Raw genomic sequence first — 25238 nt, 5'->3', positions numbered from 1 at the left:
GTGCTGCTGTTTTGGGACCGGTCAGACCGGACATGGGTTGCCGGTTAGACCGGCGTGTATCGCGCGGTCAGACCGGCGCAGCCCACGGTCTGACCGGCTGACGCTGTGTCGGTTTCGGTTTCGCGTTGTTTGTTTGGATATCCGTGATTGTTTCGTGATTATGGTTTCTAGATGGATACTATACGTATGTAATACTGTTGTTTGCTACTAATGAGTCAAGTTGGAGATAGCTTGGTCTCGGAATATGGTTTCTTTGTTTATTTCATGTGTAGGTGACTTGATGCCTCGGGAGAGTAATTGCGGTGATGGACCGGGAGTGGGCTTGGGGATAAGACGACGTCCGTGGTGGTTAGAGATCATGTGGGATACCTATGCTAGAGTTGATGCACGTGGTTGGTGAAGATTCCATATGGCATACGATGGAGGTATTGTGTGCGTATGGGATGCGGAGTCGAATTTGGAATGAGTCCAAATTTGGTATGAGTGGTTATGTAAAGTTTGTTTCTTGTACTAGAGGGTTTCCTAAGGTGTTTAGGACTTCTAATATGAGTTTGGTTCCTGGCTTTAGGCTGCCTACCTCGGATATAAATAGAGGGGGAGCGTGAGGGTTCCCGGTATCGTTTTTTGAGAGCAATTGAGTTGAGAGTTGAGTTAGGGTTTCGAGTTTAGTCGAAATTTTTGTAAGGAGTGCTGTTGGTGCACTTTGTAAACACAGAGAGAATCAATAAAGTTGTCATCCACTTTAAGAGTTCTTCGATTTGTGTTTCACCGGGTTTCGACGGTCTAACCGGCGACACATCGGCGGTCAGACCGGCGGCATCGCGGCGGTCAGACCGGTATCGGCAACAGGAGCTGATCTCGGCGCTCAGACCGTAGATTCAATCTCGGTCAGACCGACGGCAACCAGGCGGTCAGACTGGCGCAATTACTTCGGTCAGACCACGATCCGTCGAATTTGAGGGTAACTTTTATTTCCGCTAAAAGTTTTCGGTTTTTGGGTATAACAACCATTCACCCCCTCTGGTTGGCTTAGTTGTTGTGATTCAATAGTACACATTGTTGAGATGTTACTTGGCTCTTTGGCATCTTGTTAGCTATTGGACTGGTGTGTGTGTACCGACAATTCACACAATGGTTACAAGATGTTTTCACAATGAGAAATAATAATAACTGATATCCTGTGCAAAACCCAGGACAGTATCTGCACATCCATATTGCTACCTGAAAATTGCCGCAAAGACAATGCGAGAAGTACTTGAAAAGGAACTAAAGGATGCATAAATAGTCAGTCATATTTGCTGCTGGGATTGCTTTGTACATAGCAGCAGCTGCCAAATGGTAATCGTGAGAAAGGCCATTCACAGTTGTAGGCTTGTAGCCTGGGGAATGACACTGATCTTACCAGTCTCTGAGAATCTGACAACCCGGTCTAAGAGTGGGAGGTGTTCGGAATTTCACCATGTTTTTACCCTTACGATTTGTGTTTTGTTCTTTTGCTGACCTTGCTATCCATGTATCATGTAGAAGACAGACTGATCTAAGTTGTTTTACCACCATCTTAGGTGGCAGATTGCAGTCTATTGCAAGGTGCTGAATGTTTCTGTGATGGTGATGGGACAAATGGCATGAGTGTGTGACTGCGTCACAGAGCTGAAAATTTGTAAATAAGAATACACCATTTAGCGAAAATGTCAGGAGCCTGGGTATCAAAATTAAGCTTATTGATTTCATTGCAGAAATCTATATTTCTTCTTTATTCGTGCCTCTTGTATCTTTGTGTCCCATTGTTGATCGCGTACAGATCATTTTGTACCAAATATAAGAGAGGTTTTACAGTGTTTGCGAGGTATTTAGAGAGATGGAGCAATGGACCATTAATCAAGAGAGGGGTAAGCTATGGAATAAAAGATATTGTAACAAATGGCAGTAGAGTAATTAACTAGCTAGTGAAATATTCGGATTATCGTTGACTCAAATACTTAAAATGTAAATATTCTGAGGTATTGATTTAGGCATCGATTAGAACTACACGGGAAAAAAGATCAGGTTGTGTCTTCTTTCTCTTCTTCCACATCGCTTCATTCTCGTTCTAGGGTATGAATTGCGGTTCACCAGGAAAAAAAAAGAGGGAGAAGCGTTGGAATGGTTGAGAATTGAACAGGAGATGAGATCAGCTCGACAATGGCAAGGGGAAGCGCATCGGCCAAACATGAGGTAAATCAGGAAGATTATTAATTTTGGATCAATATTTAAATCTAGGTGCATGGTATTATAGAATAAGTTATTTAATTCCTAAAACATGTAATTTTTTTGTTAATTAATGAATTCTACAAAGCATGTAAATCACTTAATGGAGGTTCACTGAGCGAACATGTACTTAAGAAGAAAAATGTAAATGATAAAAAATGACAAGTAGAAAATAAGGTACCGATGTGGTACCTACGTGCTTATCGGCGGGCCAATTCCCTACATGCCCATGTGATTTCACCCAATTCCTTCTACGCCCCTAAAATTTGTTTGATCTCTTATATATCGCTGAGTTTTTATTTGGATCCCTTACATACCCATTTCGTTAGTTGACTATTAGTTATTGTAGAAGTTACTTTATTGTCCTTGGTATATTGTTAAAAGCTAGGTTTTATGTGTAAATTATTTGAGTTGTGAAAACCAATAAGGAATAAATTACTAAATATTTGTTATGAATATTTAAAAATAAAACATTATTTCATTAAAATAAAAAAGATTTATTGTAAAAAAAGTTCTGCATAAAATTTGAAAATTACTTTTCAACAAATATTTAGTGAAAAAAGATTCGTTGTGAAAAAACAAAGGGGATGTAATTAGTTTATCACAAATTAGAAAACAAATTTAAAAATTTTTAAATAAATTTCAGATCAAATTTGATGAATTTCGTATATCTTCCCAAAAATTTAAACCTAAATAACATTTAGTTTTTGCTCTTAATTTTCTAGTGAAACTAATGTATGGATTTAATCATAATTTTTAAAAAATAAAAAATAATAAGTTTTATTTTTTAAGTTGAGCATTAAATGATTATATTGCTTGTATTTTGTATAAGTTAATTTTTTTCATATGAAAATTTATTGGGTAGGTACCACATATGTATCGGATGGGTAATATAGTCATTTTAAAATATTTAACGGTCAACTAATGGTCAACTAACGGAGATAGGTATAGAGGAGATCAAAATGAAAACTCAGGGGTATATAAGGGATGATGTCAAATTTAGGGGTATCGAAGGGATTGAGTAAATTTTCAGGGGTATATAGGAAATTTTCTCTAGAACTAAAGACAATTTTACCATACTCTTTCTCCTAGGAAAATTCTCTTTTTACCCTTACTAGCTAGGTCGTACCTACCTTTTAAGTGGTACCTTTTTATTATGGAGCGTTGGATTTTTACTCCTTTTAAAGGCAAACATGGCAAAAGCTCTCCAAAGATAAACCATGTGATGGAAGTGAGGAATGTGGCCATGCGGCCAGATAAATCATTTTTATTTCAAATGGATGTTTGATATAATTGGTGATTATTTGATCGGTAGATCTTCTCCATTGTTAATAATATTGCTCAAGCATGAAGTATTTTCGAGAATATATGAAGCATGTAGGATTTGGTTATAGATGTGTGATGTGGTTATTTTTTTTCTTTTTTAGGCTATAACCTCCCTAGTCTTGTAATTTTTTTTCTACTCTATCAATACAAAACATCACACTACCTCATGCATGTTGTTAAAAAAAACATATCCCAAGAACACAAAACCATGACCATAAGCACGCTCCCGTTTAACTATTTGACCCTAGAAGAATTTATGAGTGTCGCCTGAATTAGAACCGACGGTGATCAAAGTGTCGATTTCTATAGGTCAACCAAAAGTGGAACTAGTTTGACTAACAGTTTATAAGTCACTGTTAGATCTAAATTAGAGGGCAGAGATTCGCTGCTCTTGAGCATAAAGGCTAATTAGCAGGCAAGGGTCAAGTTCTCCAACATCTCGAGGTTGTAGCACACAAACTCTGTTCTTTCCAAGAAATGTGTCATTCAGTGCAATACATGCATTCTTTTTTAGATAATGGAATAGCAATCCATCCCGGCTTTTGCTCAAACGAGCTACAGCCAATTATTACACGAAATCACTCAAAATGAGTCACTACTAGAAAAAGCATTATCGCCAGCGGTGGAAACCGGTCTTCGCAGGAGGGCCGGCCATCTGCCTGTAAGCAAACGACTATGAAGATCGCCGATCTTCGTAGGCAGGACGGCTGTCCGCTTGCGAAGACAATTTTTGCAGGCGGATGTTAGCTAGTCAGGTCCGTCTGCGAAAATAGGAAGTGGCCGCCTGCAAAAAAAAAAACTTCCGCCTGCGAAGATAGGTAGAAAATTTTAAATTTTGATACAATAATAATTTGTCCATAAATTACTTTTTAATTATTTAATAGAAATTGATGCAGGAAGATTATTAGTAATTATCAAACATATGGTACTTAGAAATCTACATATATTGCATAAGTGAAAAGTGTTGTCAAAATATATATATTACAATATTTTTTTGCATTGTCACTTAAAATACGCCATCTAGCTACATTATGGCATAGCAGTGTTCCACTCCTGAAGTTGCTTGAATTCGTCACTTGTAGCTCGGGCACCCTCTGGGTTGAAGAATTCTCCTCGCACATGACAGCACTCACGGTGGATGAAGTTGCACAGATCGCGCTGGACATTTGTGATGCCTGTATCGTCAAAGCTTGTTCGAAGTTCTATTCTTGGCAACTGCATGCTGTCGGTGACATGGGGCCGGGGGTATCGTGACTAGAGGCTTGGGTAGCCGCGGTCACCCACGTGGCCGGACCCCCTCGGGGGGGTCGGGCCCGAGGGCGACGTGGCCATCCCTCCCTCTGTCTCCCCGAGGGGTCGGGCCGCTCCCGTTTCGGCCCTGAGGGCTGGGGCGCCCCGACCCCCTGTGGTTTTGGCGCCACGTGTGTGGGTTAGGTGAGCACAGCGGGCTCACCTAACCGCATTTATAGCAGGTTGGACGAGCGCGCCACGCCGCATTTAATGCGGCGCAGCGCACGCTTATCCGGTCCGTGACCGGTCGCGGTGAGTGACCGGTCACAGACCGGTCAGATCGCGGGTTAGGTGGCAACAGGCGGCCTGTCACACGCCTCGCCCCGTCCCGTCGGAATGATGAGAGCTTCCTGGCTCTCGTCCCTAGCCGGAGCCGGCGTGCCAACTCCAGGAGTTGGTATGTCAGTCCCGGTCAGATCCATTCCAGGCTTCAGCGCAAGTATGGCAGGGAAGTCGCTGACCATTAAATGAAGGTTGAAATGGGCGTCCACCGGAAAAGCGGGCGAGCGGGGCAGGAGGCGTGCGCTCTGCTTGTCAGAGGTCACTTCCGGCTGTAGATTAGCCCTCATTGTAAAAAGCATGTTTCCCTTCTTAGGCATCTAGAGGCCCATGTGGTGACCCCTGACCAGATAAAAGGAGGCCCAGGCCTAGAGAGAAAGGAAGGAGAAGAAAAAAAAAAGGAGAGGAGGGAAGTTGGGACTCTGGCGAATGGTTTCTAGAGCCTGAACTCTCTCTCGCTCTCCGCCTCTCTGTATTCCTTCACACACAGATCCACCAGAACACAGGAGTAGGATGTTACGCTTCTCAGCGGCCCGAACCTGTCTACATCGCCCGTGTCTTGCGCATTTCCTCTCTCTCTGACGTTCCTCAGATCGAGGGCGAAGAACCTCACTTAGCGCCCCCGGCCGAACCGGCAAAGGGGGACCTGCGCGGTCTCCCGGTGAGGAGCCCCACGCTCCGTCACATGCATTGAAGAAAAATAATATATTAGTATTATAAATATGTGAAGCTGTCTAGTCCATAGTCTAGAGATTTACATCCTCTGCGTTAACCCTGTACCTCCCATTAACCCTGAGGAATTCGCACGCATAATACCTGCAGAGGACAATGCCTCTAGGTTGCTTGTGATACTTCACGACATATCATAGAAGAAAATAGTTAAATTTTGCAATTAGTGAAATAATTGGAATACATTAAGTGAGTGAAGTCTTACCGGCTAATATGTATGTACTAGCAGCTTCTCCCTTGTTTGGGTCTGTTCTCCACCCTAGAACTTTTAGTAGTTGTATGCACTGTATGGATGTCGTACCATTTCGCATTAAGGAGGATATTTAATTATAATACATTCATATGAAAAATACAAGAGTCCGAATCACTTATTACTGTAAGATTATTAGAAATTCTTTGTATAAGTGGTGACTGTAATCGAGACTGGTCCTGGACTCCGAGTTACACTCGAAGTCGACTTGGTTTCTTTTCTTTCGCCCAAGCTAGTATCTCTGCAAACGAATACACACAAAACTCATTGTGTAGCAACGTTTATTCGAATATATAACAAGTAAATCTAATATAGAACATATGCACCTTCGGTGGAATAATACATAAGGTAGTCATGGTTATATCCGAGCGAGTTGTGTCCTCATCAGCTAGCCAACTGATGAACCACAAAAACAATATCAAGTCTTTTGCAATTGGCTAAATACATTAGTGCTCCAATGGCGTTTAAGTAGGGAATTTTGGGTCCCATTATTTCCTCATTATCTTCCTTGGGTTTTAATGTGTCCTTATAAGCTTCTATGGATCGAACTACCATGGGGGTTTTAAAAGAATGGCATTTGTTCATATTGAAGTTACCAAGGACTGTCTTTGTGTAGGGAGATCGGTGCATAAATACTCCTCCATGGAGGTGCTCGAGCTGCTGGCCCAAGCAAAACTTGGTTTTCCCCAAGTCCTTCAATCAAGCTCGATATTAAGACAAGCCATTGCTTATTTAGGAGAGAATCTATTCTATACTGCTGATTTTGTTTGAGTTCAGCGATTTGCCATCGACATTGTCTTTTATTTAATGTCCTCTATGGTGGCAATGATATTTAGATCATAGACATAGACCGAGATGATATACAAAATCCATTCAGGGATTTCTTTGAAAACACATGTGGACAATCATAATTGTTTGAATAACCTCTCTTCTAGAGATATCTACTTAACTCTTTGAACCACAACCTTCCGGATTGTTTCAATCCATACCATGATCGCTGCATGTGCACACTATACATGTTGCAGTTTCCTTTTGAATTTGTGATCTTGTGTCCTTTAGGGACTCTCGTATAAAATTCCAAATCTAATGACCCATAAAAGTATGCCGTCAATACATCCATCAACTTCATGCATGGGTCCACATCCTTCATGAACAGAACATCTGGAGGTGATTAATTCTCATTGTTCTAAGCTAAAAAAAAGTAGAGAAGAGATGGGATCACATAGCTAATTTTTGGGAGGCCTGCATGCCGTAGGCTAGCGAAACAACCAGGACCACCCAACTAGCATCTATTTATAGCAACTGTATAAGAGCCCCTCGACGAAAAAGTCTACCAACGATCTCCATGCTGCACCGTGCATCTATGCCTAGTTTTCTTACCCTCCCTCCACCATAAATACGCACCCATCTGCAACATAGATCACCAAACATATCGACCAATCCCTCTTCCAGTCAAGAAAAAAGGAAGATTACACCAACAAACAAACTAGCTAGCCAATGGCCTCTTTGTCCTCTTTCCGGCTCGCCGTGGCGGTGGCGGCACTGTTGGTTGTTGGCTCCTGTGCCACTGAGCTCACCTTCAAGGTCGCTGAGGGCTCTAGCGCCAAAAGTCTAGAGCTTGTCACTAATGTTGCCATCTCTGAGGTGGAGGTCAAGGAGAAGGGCGGCAAGGACTGGGTGGCGCTCAAGGAGTCGTCGTCTAACACCTGGACGCTCAAAAGTGAGTCGCCGCTCAAGGGCCCCTTCTCTGTCCGCTTCCTTGTCAAGAATGGCGGCTACCGTGTCGTCGACGATGTCATCCCTGGAAGCTTTACAGCTGGCTCTGAGTACAAGAGTGGAATCCAACTCTAAGTAACAGACATGTGTACTCTTGTTGGGTCACATGCGAAATATGAACATCTAAATAATCCTCTCTTAAAAGAGATCGTGTCATGTTTGAGTGAGCAAATAATTATTATTTTTGGTTATTTTGTTGTAATAGGCCGATGGCAACATAAGGCATACATGTGTCCTTCCAAAATATTGCTGCGGAGCTGTATGTGAGCATTGTTTGGAATATATGTCATTTATATAAGATATATGGAAAAAAGTATATTTGGTCAACTTTCATTAAGATGATTGCATCTGTTTGATTTTCCAAAGTTTTAGTACATACTTATGTCCAAACCAATGTAATCCATTTCACTTATTTTAGCTTGTCAAAAAATTTGTAAAGTCACATCTACACTTTTTTTTCATTTTCTAAAAACAAATAGTTGAATTGACTATACTATGACCTAAAACTATAAGCATTAAGCATATTGGTACATCGTTTACCTTACGAGAGAATACATTATATACCACTGTGTTTGTCACAGGTCTACAGTTTGCTATTGACTTTGTCACGTTCTACAATATGCCATCGACTTTTCCTTAACTTCTACGACTTACCATCACCGTCCGGTTATCCTTCGTGAGAAATGTATAATTTTATCCAATGACCAAAATACCCCTATAACAAATACTTCCAAAATTTGGAAAAAAATTTTGAAATATCATATTGTAAACATCCAAAATTTGGCCAAAAACTTAAAATCTGATATTTTAGAATTTTTGTCTACATTTTGCAAGTTTTTGTCCTGGAGGTATTTTGGTCATTAGAACAAAATTGTACAGTACTAATGGAGGCTAACCGGACAGTAATGGTAAATCATAAAAGTTAAGCAAAAGTCGATGGTATATTATATAATGTGACAAAGTCAGTGGCAAATCTTAGACATGCAATAAACTCAATGGCATTGCCGGTCTAATTGGCAGAGTCCGAGTCAGACTCCATTTTCATCGGGTCTCTGGTTTCCTTACTTGGGAAGGTATGTTTCGGATTTCCATTGGTTTCTATCCCGAGTTGGACATGGAGAAGGGCTTATAGAGGGCAAGACCAACCCCTATATAAGGAACAAGGCCGGTTCAATTGTTACCTGACAAACACACAATCAATAGAATCGTTCTTTTACTTTACTTTTAGCCATGTTTTCTACTTTACCCTAATTTTGGTTCATCTTTATCGATTTGCACCGTTTGCCCACAAAGAGGTGCCGCACTCAAAAAATTAGGTTTGTCCTAAAAACCTTCCGTTTGCCCACAAGATGGATAGTTATCCTCATATTGATTTAAATCGGCCTAGAGGCTGATTTTGATCTCTAAATCGGCTTCGCTAGCCGGTTTAGCTTTCTTTTTACAAAACCCATCTTGATTTGGTTGTTTGGCTAGATCGGGGTAGTTGCCGACTCCATATCCCCGTAAGGTGTTTAGGTGCTGCGATCGTGCTTGTCGACTTCTCACAAAAAGTTGCCAACAGTAACAACAAAGATAAATAATGTGATGGAAGAGGGGAATGTGCAGCACACCGTTTCAAAATTGATGATTGATAGTTGGTGACGATTTCATCGCTACAACATCTCCAATGTTGTACTCTCTCCGTCCTATAATATAAGAAATTTTAGAGGGATATGATACATTTTAAGACAACGAATCTAGATGTCCTAGAATGTGTCATATCCCTTATAATATAGGATGGAGGGATTATAAGTGAATGTTATCCAATAAATTCAACCAACTTCCGTAATCATACGTGTACCTTTTTAACTTTTTTATGCACACACGCAAAAAAAAAAAGTGGTTACGTGTCAACAACTATAGACACCACGATCGATTTGAACTAGAGCAGATGGAGTGAAGGACTCCATATGTCCACCACCTACCTCTGAAATCGAGTCAAAAAGATATGCGCTAATTCAGATATGACAACCTATTGTAACTATTAAGCAGAGCAAATAATGTATTATCACCTCAGGATTTAAGCATATTAAACAGGGCAGCAAATCATCACATCATAGCTATGTTCTCAAACATCTCAAGATTCTATGAAAAATACTCTGTTCTTCCTATGATATGTGTCATGCAATGCAATCCATGGGCTTGTAAAGACCCTTCTCTATTATTTATTGCAGCATATATGATAATAAGTGGTGTAAACAAACAACCAACTTCTCCAAAAGTTCGAGGGCCTTTCACTATATATATACATGAGTTTCTCTGCATTTCAAATAAGCTATACACCAAGGACATCGTCTCTCTCATTTACCAATATGTTTAGTTCTCTAGATACTATAACTAGATTAAGATTACCGGATTAACTTAAAAATCTGGTATGCTGATGTCACGAGAGCTTGCAATTAAGAAATACAGATATTAAACTAGTGTTGGACCATAGAAGTACAAGCCATTCATGGACTATATAAATAGGCCAAGGCTAGTGCTCAGCCAAAAGCTGAAGATACTTTAACTCGTATTCTAATATTTATCATATTGAAAACCCTTCCAACATGCATGTGCTGCCTTGTGTATAAACATCTTCAGATACGTACACATGCTTAACTTAACTAGTTTAGGCTTAAGAGGCATTGGGAATCCGGGTGTAGCTACTCCCACATAGTGCATTACGGAAGTTGCATTCTTCACTTGTTCGCAGTGAGTTTGGTGTTGTTTCAGGATTCACGCTGGACCATTCCTATTAAAAACAACAAACATTCATTCATATTGATGTGTATATCAGAGTTGCCAGAGTAAGTGGTTTGGCATGCATCTACAAAGTATTGTTTACACTGAAATTTTGCAACTCCTAGGCAAAGTTCTCATATCCATCAGACTCTTTGGTGATTTCCAAAAAACTAGAATTCCAAGCGTGCTGGGGGATTTCGTATATACCAGAATTTCCATTCTTAAATCAAACCTTGTAGTCAATTTATTTTATTAAAGCAGATAGCTTGAGATTTGGTCGAAGGATAAATACCACAACAGGCTAATCTGTCAGAAAAATGGCACTGCGAGCCGACATCTAGTATGCAAATATAATGCTTTTTTCATTTAATTTGGCTTGGCTAGCATCATGCTAATTAGGCCAGGGAAACACTAGGAGCATTTCACTAGATCGATACGTGGCCGGGGGGAAGATCAACCATGAAGATGAAGCGAGGCCGAAGGGATTGATACTGAACCAAAACGAATTAATACCACTTATTTCTGGAAAAAAACGGCTTGCACTTTATAATTATCAGCAGTATATGTATATATTCTGGCTCTTGTGCTATTATTCAGGTTTGTTCAACGTTTTGGACCATTGTCCATTAGATGATTGGTGATGGACTGTTTGGAATCTAGCCGATTCATCAAGCGCGAGTTCCCCCGCTTCGCCCCCAAAATCAATCACGACATCATCATCGCATAAACAGAACAATACAAACAACACAAACAAGAAATCTACCGGATCCGTCCGCGGGTCGCCGCCGCCGCCGTTAGATCCAACGGAGAAGTCGTCGCCATCGCCAGATCTGCGGGAGAAGGTTGGGGCGAAGGGGGAGATCACTAGATCTGCTCGCCGGAAACGCCGTCGCCGCCTCCTCCGCAGGATATGCCCATGGGAGCGCCGATGCAACCGCCGCTGCTGCGGTAGAAGCTTGGGCGCGGAGGATGAGGAGGAGGGGGTAGAGAACCGCCAGATTCAGTCGCCGAAAACGCCACCACTATCGCCTCCGCCGGATCTGCCCGTCGGAAACGCCACCGCCGCCAACTCCGCAAGATCCGCTAGCGGGAGCTACCGACGCCACTGCCATTGCCTTCACCAGATCCACCACCCACCGGAAATGCCACCACCACGGACGGATCTGCGGGAGGGGGTTGAGCAACACCGGATCCGGCCCACGGGAACGCTGCCGAAGGAGAAGCTTGGGCGCGGTGGATGAGGAGGAGGGGGTAGACGACCGCCAGATTCACTCGTCGAAAACGCCACCACTGTCGCCTCCGCCGGATCAACCTGCCGAAAACGCCACCGCCACCAACTCCGCAAGATCCGCTAGCGGGAGCCGCCGACACCACTGCTACTGCCTTCACTGGATCCACCCATCGGAAATGCCACCGCCACCGATGGATCTGCGGGAGGGGGCTGAGGAACGCCGAATCCGGCCCGCAGGAGCTGCTGACACCATTACCACCACGAGGGGAGGAAAGGGGTGACTGAGTGAGAGGGGGAGAGAGACGGGTGAGAGTAGGGCAGCGAATGATAAGGTCGCCCCCCGTCACCTCCCACGCGTGCCTTTATCCACTCGCACGCGGCTCTCTCTTGGCTCGGCTCGTTTGATAGGTGCGTTTTTTTTAAATACCGGCACCGATAATATATTATAGCTGGCGGTTTTTAATATATTATAATTGTCGGTTTTTTTTAAAAAAATAGCACTTATAGTATAGGTATTGGTTTTTATATTAAACCGGCACCTATATTCACTTAAAGGTGATGGATTTTTTTTTTGTATTTTCAGCCTGTGGAGGTGGGCAAAACACTATAGGTGCTAGTTTTAGCTGTTCCGGTGCCTATAGTGCCAATATGTATGTGCTTTTTTATATTAGTGATGCTGAGGGTTTCATACCAGAACTTCCATTCTAAAATCAATCCTTCCAGTCAATTTATTTTATTAAAGCAGACAGCTTGAGGTTTGGGGCAAGCATAAATACCACACCAGGCTAACCGATCTGAAAAATGGCACTGTGAACCTACATCTATATAGTATGCTAATATAATGCTTCTCTTTGGCATGGCTAGCATCATGTTAATTAGGCCTGGGAAGCACCAGGACGTTCACTTGCACCATGGAAAGAAGTCAACAGCCTTCACTGTATGGTTATGCCGATTCGGTTTTTTTTACGTGTCTACTTGGTGGGTAAGGATCGATAGGGTGCTCCGGAGAGGAAGCATTCCACGAAGATGCTAGATGAATGCTCCGGTTAAATTTCTGAATGAGGATATCCACCTTTGCTAATCTCTATCATTAGTAATTATTTACAATAATTAATATATTTTGTTGTTAATTGGTAATTAACTTGTCAAAAATAGTATTGATAAGATATAATTAGTCTATTTTGTTGTTAATTAGTATAAACTATGACTATATTAATGATAATTAATATATTTTATTATTAATTAATATGTTCAATCCATTCTTATCCACCCAATCAAACAAGAAATTGGATCATCATATCTATTAGAAAAAAAAACTGACCATATCTGTGTAAATATGGATGACCAAACGTGGCCGGGGAAGATCAACGATGAAGATGATGTGAGGCCGAAGGGATTGATGCTGAACCAAAACGGACCCACTTATCTCAGGAAAAAACGGCTTGCACTAGATAATTATCTGTAGACTATGTATATATTCCGACTGCTGCTTGTGTTGGTATGCCGGTTTGTTCAACGTTTACAGATTAATTATTGTTTCGTACCATTGTCCATTAGATGATTGGTGATGGAATGTTTGGTACGTATAAACTTTTATACCTTCAAATATATTTTTGACAAATAGCTAACTTCAAATATTTAACCAATGTTTTATGAATGAGGCATCCCAATTATTTTTTAGATAATGGAAATGGATTACATCTCCAGCTTCGGTCATAACACACAAAGTCATAAGTTTAATACAAAAGGTAAAGATAAAAATAAATCAAAATGAGAAATAAGATGATGGGACAATTCCCCAACCCCCTTTATTATTAACTAGCGTTAAACCACACAGATTTTTAGCTAGCAATTCTAATGGAACTACGCCACCCATAGTGAAATAAGAGACCCTTGGCTACTGATTGCAAAAATATAGCACCATTACGCGTGGTATCTTGTTCCTCTTGTGGTAGCATCGTAGACCAAAAATGGATCCAATTGGAAGACATGAAGATAACCTGCATAGGGTTAGACAATTATTTAGCATTAAAAACTTTATCATTACGACAACTCATAATTGGCCAACTTACAACACTAGCTCCGATTAGAATCAATTTTTTAATGGACCTAGGTACCCCTCTAAGCCAATTACCAAAAAATATTTTTGACGTTACAGGGTGGAGGGATATTAAAAACAAAAAATACACATCTGTAACAAACTGAGCAACTTGATACTTGTCAACGGTGGATACCCGTAGACTGGATAAATTGAGTAGTGGAGTACGTTGGTACGATGATCTAAACGATACGATATTAAAGCAGACAAGAAATAAGGATTATACTGGTTCAGGCCCCTCGTGATGTAATAGCCCTAATCCAGTTTATACGAGATTAATATAGAAAACCACATAGTACAAAGGGTATAGATGAATCCAATGATACCGACGAGATCCTTGTTGAGATTGATCAACGTGATCTCCCGGCGACTTCGGCTTGAGTTCTTTGGCTTCGTAAACTATGGTGGGTGTGTTGGCGTTATGATTCGATGATCCCGAGCCCTTCCGGGAGTGTGCCTTTTATACCATGAGTTGCCTTAGTCTTCAAGTAGAACTCGGAGACAACGAACCCTGCACGATATAGAATAATTTCTATCCTCTCCTAGTAGGACTTTGATAATCTACATGCTGTGAGGATATTTTCCATAATACCTTGCATATTTCTTTATCGCATACGGAAACATATCGTAGGATATGAGATATGCCAATCCGGCATATTTGGTAAATCGTAGGATAGGAGGTATGCCTTATCCGTAACCCTGAAAATACTCAAAGAAAAGATGTTGGATTATCTCTTGTGGATAACAGAAAGAACAATGTTTCTTCCTCCCCCCACCCTTTTCTTTTGGCCAGGTTTTATTTCATTAGAATTACTTTCTTATGAAGTAACCACATACACACCTTTATCTTTAGTGGAACCTTTAAGTCTCATATAATTCTTTTTATCCAAACATTAGAGTTCATAATCACATAGATTTGACTGAAAATTGTCCATTCTTATGGAGCGACCATACGAAACAGTCCTTTTCATTTTCGTTTGACGGAGTCATACAAATTAGCTAGCCTGAGGATCCCAATTACTTAATCCACAATTTTCTTAGACATTAAAACAAATGTAAAATGACCTATATTACATATAGTACGTAGGACATGTTCACTTTGATGCCATTTTCAACCTTACCAAATTTTGGTAAAGTTGCCAAAAAAAGTGGCTACATTTAGTTTGTTGCCAAAATTTGGTAACTATATAAGAAATCCTACCAAAATTTTGGCAAGTTGCCAAAATTTTGGCAATGCCAAAATTTAGTAAGGTTTTTTTAGCATCAAAGTGAACAGACCCGTAATGACTATAAGATATCAATATATATACATATATATATATATATGTATATGTATATGTATATATATATATAGGAGTTGGATAATATGAACCTAGGTGCATCTGCACCTCAATCCCACATGTGACACGTGTCTACTTTTCGTTGTAGCTGATCATCATTTTCACCAAAGCTCCTACAACTTGTACCTACCCAGCCCAAACTCTTATAGGGAAAATTTTAGGCAGGTACACAATGATGCTGTAGTCATGCATTTCTCACCCACCCATGTACTAGTACTAGTCTGCAACTGTATTCATGTCTTTTCACTAATGTGACCGTGAGAGAGAATGAGAGAGAGAGAGAGAGAGATGAACATGTAGTTTTAATAGATCTCTTGGCTACAATCACATTACTCCATGTGATTAGCCATCAAATATACGTTGATTTTTTTAATTAATCTGACCACCTTGTTTTGTATGTCCGGAAATTAATCTATATCTGGTTTTATTCGGACATGATATATCAAGATGAATGTCCAATCACCACGCAAATACAATATATCCGATGTCCAAGAATGACATTGTGAAAATAATATATCATTTGGCATAAATTAAAATAAAAAATACATGATTTTTATTTTTACAGATATATGCTACATAACAAAGTATAATTTCATTAATTGACAAAGAAAATAATATACACTGCAATTTGTTGACACCGAAAATGAAATACAACGAAAATATCATTTTGAAAAGTCATGTCTAAAAAAAAGATGTCGCAAAATGATAACATATAACTTGACATGTATTGAAATTAAAAAAAAATCACGTGTGTTATTTCCAAAATGGTCATGTATACTAAATTTCCATGGATAACAAGAGAAAAAAAACAATATTCAAATGATGAGTAAATACTACATGATGTGTGGTCAACTACCTCTCATCTGTCCTTTCTCTCTCTTTGCTCAGGAAGTACATGTCCCATGTCAGAGCAACACATGCATTACGTACCTCCCTGACATTTTCTCGTGTAGACAATCTTCATTAGTGAAAGGTCCATTTAGAAAGCACGCATCTTGGAACGATTTAGAAAGCACGCATCTTCATTAGTGATTCTGGGTGCAGATGAACCTCGGTTCATATCTGCTTTTATATATATATATAAACTGTGCAAACGAATAGAAAACTTCTAACAAATCTCGATGGCCTTGCTAGCTAGGTGAATCATCATATACTTCCATCTTTTTTTTTCCTTTGACAATTTACAGCTTACTAGCTTACAGGATTGGGAAATCTCTGGAATTTTCATATAGCTGCACAAATTGTGGCACAGAGCTGCATTCACAGTTCTAGAAGCAAATCATCATAGTCAATATGCAAGAGTGGCCGATTAGCAGTTACTCCGACAGTTGGAAGTAGGGTAGTAGTACATTCTGGTTTTTGAGCAAACAGTTCTAACTGGCCATTGGTCAGTTCTTTTTTTTGTTCATGTTGTTACTGTAGCTAGAAATCCAAAACGCCACCAAAATGGATATATACCAAAAAAAATGTGCAATTCTTAAGTTGCAGTCACCACTGAATCTGAAGTCAACTAAACTTCATACACTAGGCTCATATTCTTGCTAATATACTTCATACAAAATAGGGGCACATTCTTACATAGGAGTAGCCATTTTTAATTCAACTAGGAAAATAGCCCGTGTATTCACGCGGGCATGTGTCGTACACTATGTTTGAACATCTACAATATATGATTTCTCCATAAATTGTTTTCATTAGCATTGCTTTTATAATTGTCTAACCTAGCTATTAGTTATCTTTATAGCATATCATATTTAATTAATTCCTACAAGTAATTATTTATAATATTCTTCATCATCTACTAAGTAGGTAGACATATTTTGTGTTAGAAAACATGTATAGAAAATTATGTGTAAAATGAAAAGTAAGATGTTTTTTAATTGAATATAGGTTGTCATTGTTTATTGACGGATGAATTGGGTGGGATATGAGGCTCTACTAAATGCATGGGTTTATATTATTGTTTAATTTGAGAAAGAACCCATATGTGAACGTTCCATGTAGAGAGTGTGTGAGACTCCATGCAACCTAGCGCAAATAATATTGGATGAAGAAATATGGTTGTGCAATATATTATTTTGATAGATGATGTATTATGAATACACGCTTGTCTTTTAAGATGAGATAGAACTAATGGTTGGAAATAATGGGCTTATCGGTTTAAAAGGCCTAGGAGGATTTATGGGGTAATAGGTGGTGACTTTATATAAAAAAGAAACCATTATCTAAAATTGATTAGATGATATATAAAATAAAATTATCAGTGTAGCTTAAAATTATGCTCTTTTTAATATTTGTTTCTCTCTATAGTTTTGTAGCTGAAAATAGGGAGGAGACTGGAGAGAAACGAATAGCGTAGAACTCAAATCAGATATGAGAAAGGGTTCGCAGTGCAATGGTGTTATGTGAATATGATTGGAGAGGGAGGTGGACGGTACATTGTTTTTTTTTTAATAAAAAATCTTCGTAAACAATCTAAGTGAGAACCTATGATTTGTTGTTTTCTCATTCTAAGGATCTTTAAGACATGACATGTGGTGGCTTAAGTTTTTTTATAAAGAGAAAGGCAATCTAATAGTTAAAAATAATGGGTCATCAAATTAAGTGGAAACCGATGGATAGATATATACTTTATTTTCTCTTTGAATTTCAATTTTTTCAAAGTTTTAAAATATCATACGTGGTGACTTGAGAGTGCTACAGAGCACGCTTAATCGATCTTTACTATGTAAAACGATTCAAGAATATATAATATACGTTTTCATGTTTTTCAATGTTTCGTTGTTATTTGGTAAGGAGATTTTATTTTTATTGAGGTATATTTAATGCCTTCATCAGTTTGAAATATTTATGTCTTTAAATCCAATTGTTAAATTATAACTCGACTGATTTAAATGAAAATTGATGAAATTATAAGTCTGCCAATTTAATTGAAAATTGATGGTTAGATTTGTTTTCTTCGGGTCGCCGGCCGATTCTCCCCCGGGCCCACGGCTCGGACCGGGCGCCCTGGAGCCGCCACCCCTGCCGGAGCCGCCGGTCCGACTGCCGCCCGTGGTGGCGCCGCTGCTACCCACACCGTCGCCACCACCACCATCGGCGGCGCCTCGACGGGACCGACCCCTACAGCACCGACGGCCGACATCACAGCCAGGATATTCTCCCAGTCGCGGTCGCTGCAGAGGGGGAGGATCCCATCCGGAATCAGCGTTTGCTCGACGGTGTCTAGACCCAGCACCGCCGAACCACCGTCTTTGCGTCCTCCTCGCCCCAATCCCAGCGCTCACCTACGTGGGTGCACATGGGATCGTTATACCTGGTGTACTCCCACGTGCCGCGGGACTACTCCTGGAGAGGCGTGATGCGACGGCGGAAGTAGTCGCCGAACACCATCGCCACCGTTAAGCCCTAGCTTTGCAGGCCCTTGAGGCGGTCCCGCACCGCGTCGTACTCCTCGCCCAGCTCTGAAACCGCCAACCACGCGGCTGATCGTTCGGGAGGGCCGGTAGGGAGCCGAAGTCGTGGACGATCCGGCAGCGCGGTGTAGAACCAATCCTTCTTCCAATCCTCCCACTTCTTGCGGAGGTGACTATCGATGTACTGCCCCGCCACGCCTTGCCGGGGCTGGAAGTAGCATCCTCCCCCCACCGCGCCTTGCAGCAGCTGTGGGACGAGGAAGGACTGGAACAGCCGCATCGTCGGCCGCACCCCGACGAACATCTCGCACAAGTGCGCGAAGATGGCCAGCGTCATCATAGCATTGGGGGCGAGATGCAAGGCATGAATTTCGTAGAAATCCAAGACCTCGTGGAAGAACTTGGAGAATGGCAGGATCAACCCCACCATGGCGAAGGACAGGAGGTGCACGGATCGCTCTGGGTACCGTGGCCACGGCCGCGTCTCCCCTACCCTCACGGCGGCATCCTCCAGATGATCTTGCGGATGAGGCTAAGGTGCCTCTCCGCCGTAATGCGCGATGCCGGGAGGACGGCGTCGCCAGCATCTTGGGCCATGATGGCCGGCGGGAAACGGCGAGGAGTTTGGCGTACGGAATAGGATGGAGGGAGAGAAGCGCTAGGGCTTGAGGGGCGAGTATGCGGGTGTGCAATCGGCGAGAGGAAGGAGACGAACTCTCCGCCTCCCTTCCCTTTTATCCCCGCCTCGTCCGCGCTCGCCTCCTCGTTTCACGCCCCTGCGGTTGCCCCATCGATTCCTGCGCCTACGGTTGCCTCCTTGATTCTTGCGTCCACTCATCACGTCGCCCCACTGAACCGCGCCCCGCGGTTAGTGCGTTTGTTAGTGGCGCACTCGGCGCGGGACATGTGGTGTTCACGAGCGTGGCTAGGTGGGCCCGCCGTCGGTCCCTTCGCGTGCCTAGCAGGCGGGGGAGTTGAGGCGGCGTTGGGTGACGATTCTGGGTGTGATCTGGCAGACCCCCCGACTTTCACGCCCTAAGTGCCCCAGTGAACGGCGCACTTAGTGGCGGTCAAATCGCCGTTATGGCTGATGCGCCAGCCTGGCCACCCGACGGCGGCTGCCTAGATTCCCCGCCGGACCCACAACCACAGCACGGGAACTCATGAGGCACCACGCCAGACCGCCCTCAGGGGGCCAATGTCCGACGCGGTGCCGGGGGCTACTGTCGGTGATATGGGCCCGGGGGTATGCAAAGTACGGGGGAGTTACCTTCAAATCTAGCCACGTGGCCCTACAACTTGGCCCTCCCCCCACACCTCGGAAGACGCAAAGGCAGCCAGGGGGCCTCGGGGTGCCACGTCACGTCCCTCGGGCCCTCGCGCTGCCTCGCCCCGAGGCCCTCGCCCAGCTGCCATGTGGCGAGGGGAGCGCGCGGGGAGGAGACTCAGGCTGAACCCCCATCAATGCGCGGCGCCCCAACCGTTTGTCACCGCATTTAATGCGGTAAGGGCGGACGTGCGGTGCGGCCTGATTGACCTACGTCAATCAGGCATGACCAGACTGTGACCAGCCCGTCGCCGGTCACGTCCGGTCGGACGGGCAGCCGTGCCCCCACGTACGCCCCTGTACCCGGCGGAGTGGAGGCAGGTATGCCCCGTCCCATCAAGGCATCATCCGGAGCTCCCTCCACATGAGAAGGACCGCCACAAGTCTTCGTTCATTTAAGAGGGAATGACAGGGCTGTCCCCCGTGTCAGGCGGGAGGTGGTGCTGGGTCCCACTCGAGGACGGACGGCCGCTTAGCTTCTGGGCGAAGGCATGGATCGTGGTCCGGTCTGAGTAGAGTGGGTCCCCCTCTCGTGATAGAGTAGGTAGAAGCGGTGCATGTAGTATCCCCTTGAACTATAAAAGGAGGACCTTGCCCATCGAGAAAAAGGGACGACTCCTAGTAGGCCTAAACCCTAGGAGAAGAAGAGCGAGAGTGCTCTCCAGAGTTTAGGAACCTTTGTAACACTCAACCATAAATCCCATCCATAGGAGTAGGGTATTACGCTCCATAGCGGCCCGAACCTGTATAATCTTGACACCCGTGCACGATCTCGAAGCACTCAGGGCGGATAAACGATTTCGTCAAGCGTGCCTTTTCCCCCGGCCAAACTCACAAAAGGGGGATCTCACTGTCACCCGCTAGAGAGGATCATTCCTCGACAGCACTAGACCTCTGCTCCTCCCTGAGCATAGTCCCGGTTCTCACTATTGACCAAGGCTGACCTCAAGTCACCTGCACACAATCAGACAAAACAATCGTTCCTGAGCACAGATATCACAACCTGACCCACATTAGTCACACGCACTCACACCAACATTCACATAAACTCTCAAACCAATTCATTGATTAAATCATCTGCACAACCAATTGTTCATCACAAATATTAATCATGACAATGATTTCATTAATCAATCATCCCCAAATTGCCTCCAAATACACAAATCGATCATATCAAATACATCACAAAATCTTAAAAAAATTACATCACAACTTCTACAAAATTCATCACAAATCCACATCGCATACAAATCAAATACATCACACAACAATCTCAGATCCAATCAAATACATCACACAACAATATCAGATTCTCCCAAAAAAAAAACCGCCAAAGTAGGCGCCGCCTCGCTGCGCGCCGCGCCGCCGCCGCGCCGGCCGGCCCTCCGCGCCCCGCTGCCCTCGCGCCGGCCTGGCATCCTCGCCCCGCCGCTTCACTCTGGCCTGGCATCCTCGCCCCACCACTGCAGTAGAGAGGAGAAGGAGAGGAGAAGGAGAGGAATAGATAAGGAGAGGAACAGATAAGGTTGAGGAGAGGAGGAGAGAGGAGTTAAAGGAGAGGAGGAGATACCTCGATCCGATCGGCACGCCTCTCCGATCTCTGCGTTGATCTTTTTTCCCGGTTGGTAACACCAACCGGGACTACAAATAGATTTTTAGTCCCGGTTACCAACCGGGAGTAAAGCGTATGGCGATCTTTTTTCCCGGTTGGTGTTATCAACCGGGACTACAAATAAATCTTTAGTCCCGGTTGGTAACACCAACCGGTACTTAAAGATTGGAAAGTACCCCTGGAGTTTTTAAACCGGGACTAAAGATGTTTATAGTCCCGATTTTTAATACAACCGGGACTATTGTGAAATCTGGTCGACCGACCAAAGATGGTTTCTCCACCAGTGTCAAGCACACCCTCCAAATCTCCATCAGCGCTTGCCCAAGGACATCCTCTCACCTGTAGCTCTCATGTTGCATGACTGTAACAACATGTGCACCTGCCAATTAAAATTAAATTGAATTTAAAGTGCACTCTTGTTTGAAGCACGATCTACACCGACTTGTAGGATTATTTCCCCCAAGGCCATGTGCTCCTTTCCACCTATGCCTCATCAATTCGCCATCTCTTATTCCTTTCAAATTTATTTCATCGACTGCCACCGCCGTTCGATATCCAGCTAGGGGCGCACTACCATATTAATTAGCATCAGCACCATCTAGCCATGTATGCAAACCCATGTCTCAGATATAGAGCCACAACGGGGCAGCACCTGGGACCCTCCATCACCACCATGGTGCCATCAACATTGAACTGTTGATTGCACCTCTGCCAAGAATACTATATATGCATGCCACACGGTGCCCCTCGGTGCCTTGCTCATCATTCCTAACCATTTTCTCAGCCACCCATCTATCTTCCACTGGCATATCCACCCCCCTCCCAATTTGATCATGCATGGGTCCACATGCTCAATGAACGGATCATGAGGAGGTGACTAATTCTCATTATCTATAAGTTAAAATGGCTGCTTTTTGGGAGGCCTGCATGCCCTACGCTAGCGAAACAACCGGGACTACCAACCTTGCATCTATTTAAAGCAATTGTATAAGAGTCCTTCAACGAAAATGGCTGCCAACGATCTCCATGCTGCACCGCACATTTTCTTACCACCCCCTCCCCCCTCCGCCATAAATATGCACCCAGCTGCAACATGGATCACCGAACACATCGATCCATCCCTCTACCAACCAAGAAACAAGAAACATTACACCAAAAAACTAGCTAGCTAGCCAATGGCCTCCATGTCCTCCTTCCGACTTGCCGTGGCGGCGGCTGCACTATTGGTCATTGGCTCATGTGCCACAGAGCTCACCTTCAAGGTTGCTGAGGGCTCTAGCGCCACTAGTCTGGAGCTCGTCACCAACGTCGCCATCTCTGAGGTGGAGGTCAAGGAGAAGGGCGGCAAGGACTGGGTGGGGCTCAAGGAGTCAGGCTCTAACACCTGGACACTCAAAAGTGAAGCACCACTCAAGGGCCCCTTCTCCGTTCGCTTCCTTGTCAAGAACGGTGGCTACCGTGTCGTCGATGATGTCATCCCTGAAAGCTTTACTGCCGGCTCTGAATATAAGAGTGGCATCCAACTCTAAGTAACAGGCATGCATACTCTTGTGTTGGGTCATATTGGAATTATGAACCTCTAAATAATTATGTCTTAAAAGAGATCACTCCATGTTCGAGCGAACCATTAATTAATTTTCTATTAATTAATTTTCTGTGGTTATTTTTTTGTAATGGGCTAGTGGCAAAATAAGGCATACATGTGTACTCCAAAATATTGCTGTGGAGCCATATGCAAAGCATGGTTTTGAATATATGTTATTTATATAAGATATATGGGAAAAAGTATATTTGGTCAACTTTCATTAAGATGATTGGGTGCATTATTTGATTTTCCAAAGTTTTAGTACATAGGTATGTCCAAACCAATGTGTTCCTTTCACCATTTTAGCGTGTCAAAAATATTGTAGAGTGACATCTATACTTGTTTTTTTTTCCTTTCTGAAAACAAATTGTTGATTCTCAGCCATACTATGAACTGAAACTATAAGCACTAGCCATCAACCCATACTATCTAATTATATCATCATAAATATTAATACTTTAGTTGCAAATGAATATTTGTCTTTTGTAATTACAATAGCTCTTATGTTAAATTAAAATAAGATTTTATATGAATTATATATACCTTGTTAATTAGTGATTCCTAATTAATAGAATACTTAGTGGATAAAATTCATGATTTTTAATTCGTTTTGACTATGACTTCCAATGGCATGTTTTCTTAATACAATGTCTCAATATATTATTGTTTGTATTATAAATAAAACAATTTTAGTCATTTTTATCCCTCAACATTGGTAAAAGAAAAGTAATTTCACTGAATTTGTTGGAGGAATCATGTATTTTCTGAAGCAACGACTATTAATAGAAACATAAGTTGTTGAACTGGGTGAAGCATATGCAACAGATAATATATTATAGTAATAGGATAACTCACCTATACTTATCGTGAAAACCTGACATAAAGGATCAAAATCAAATAACATATAAACATTATAACATATAGTGATAGGACACCATGCACTAGTAGGTATGAATGGATTCTTCTAGGAGCCAAATCAAGAACTCTTCTATACTGTCCTATCCTAATGCATATGAAATCAGTTATTATGATTCTTAACATTACTTGTTTTGGCCCATAATAAAAATATCGCTTATAAATTTTAAAATAATATAAAAAACTGTAGGATACATTAGTTTTTCCTTTGATCACCATTGGGGAATTGCAATAATCATCTATTAATTTGGAAAATCTATTATTATAAACAAAAAATATATAATCATTCTCTCTTCCATGATCTAGGGAAATAGGAACAAAAATAAGCCATGTCTCGCCACATACCATTTGGAAAATCATCTATTAGTTTGGAAAAATCTATTATTATAAACAAAATATTTATAATCATTCTCTCTTGCATGCATATATGTATGTATATTACTCCTACTTCACTAAAGCCACGCATGCATCATAGTGGAAAAACCTGCTAGATGCATGCATATTTATTGATTTTTTTCCTTGCCCCAGACCATGCATGACCGCCTTTATAATGCAAATTTTCCAGTGCATAAACTAAATACTATATATACAGATAGTTTCAGAAGGTCTGAACATTTTTTCGAACATAAATTTGAAAATTTTTACAAAATAAAAATAAGGATAGAAAATTCATAAAACATAGAAAAAATACATTGTAATATATTATATACTCCCTTCGTCCAAAAATATAATCAGTCATAGACTTCAAATTTTATCCACAAATACTAGTATGTAGAGAGTTGCGCGTTTGCGCGGCCGTAACATCCCTGTATATTAAATGTGTTATTTGTTATTTACAGTAATCAATTTAATTTTACAATAATAATTAACACTCTAGATGTAGGTGTGTGGACCAAAACTGTCGGACACTGAAGTGACAATATTATCATGACAACCAATAATTTAACATGCTTTCATGCGACCATATCACCTTTGTATTTATAGTAATATTGTAAACAGGTAATTAGAGAAACATATGGTACATAGTTTAGTATTATTGTTCTAAAATAAACAA

General features: G+C 41.9%; 2 protein-coding genes across 2 annotated transcripts; both read left to right on the top strand.

Annotated features, from left to right (window-relative positions):
• Nucleotides 1-7520: 7520 nt before the first annotated feature.
• On the top strand, nt 7521-8230 carry LOC4335467 (pollen allergen Phl p 2). Its single transcript, XM_015779713.3, has one exon. It carries the CDS (start codon nt 7619-7621, stop codon nt 7970-7972), a length of 354 nt encoding a protein of 117 aa, XP_015635199.1. The 5' UTR covers nt 7521-7618; the 3' UTR covers nt 7973-8230.
• A 14547-nt stretch (nt 8231-22777) lies between these two features.
• On the top strand, nt 22778-23493 carry LOC4335465 (pollen allergen Lol p 2-A). Its single transcript, XM_015779786.3, has one exon. The coding sequence runs from the start codon at nt 22860-22862 to the stop codon at nt 23211-23213; it is 354 nt and encodes a 117-aa protein (XP_015635272.1). The 5' UTR covers nt 22778-22859; the 3' UTR covers nt 23214-23493.
• Nucleotides 23494-25238: the final 1745 nt, after the last annotated feature.

This window comes from Oryza sativa, chromosome 4 (assembly GCF_034140825.1).
Source record: "Oryza sativa Japonica Group chromosome 4, ASM3414082v1".
In the NCBI taxonomy this organism is placed as follows: domain Eukaryota; kingdom Viridiplantae; phylum Streptophyta; class Magnoliopsida; order Poales; family Poaceae; genus Oryza; species Oryza sativa.
The sequence above is the reverse complement of the archived record's forward strand: the minus strand, read 5'-3'. Positions and strand labels throughout refer to the sequence as shown.

Bases quoted from the DNA above. Each gene is read 5' to 3' on its own strand.
- LOC4335467 (XM_015779713.3), top strand. From the start codon at position 7,619: ATGGCCTCTTTGTCCTCTTTCCGGCTCGCCGTGGCGGTGGCGGCACTG.
- LOC4335465 (XM_015779786.3), top strand. From the start codon at position 22,860: ATGGCCTCCATGTCCTCCTTCCGACTTGCCGTGGCGGCGGCTGCACTA.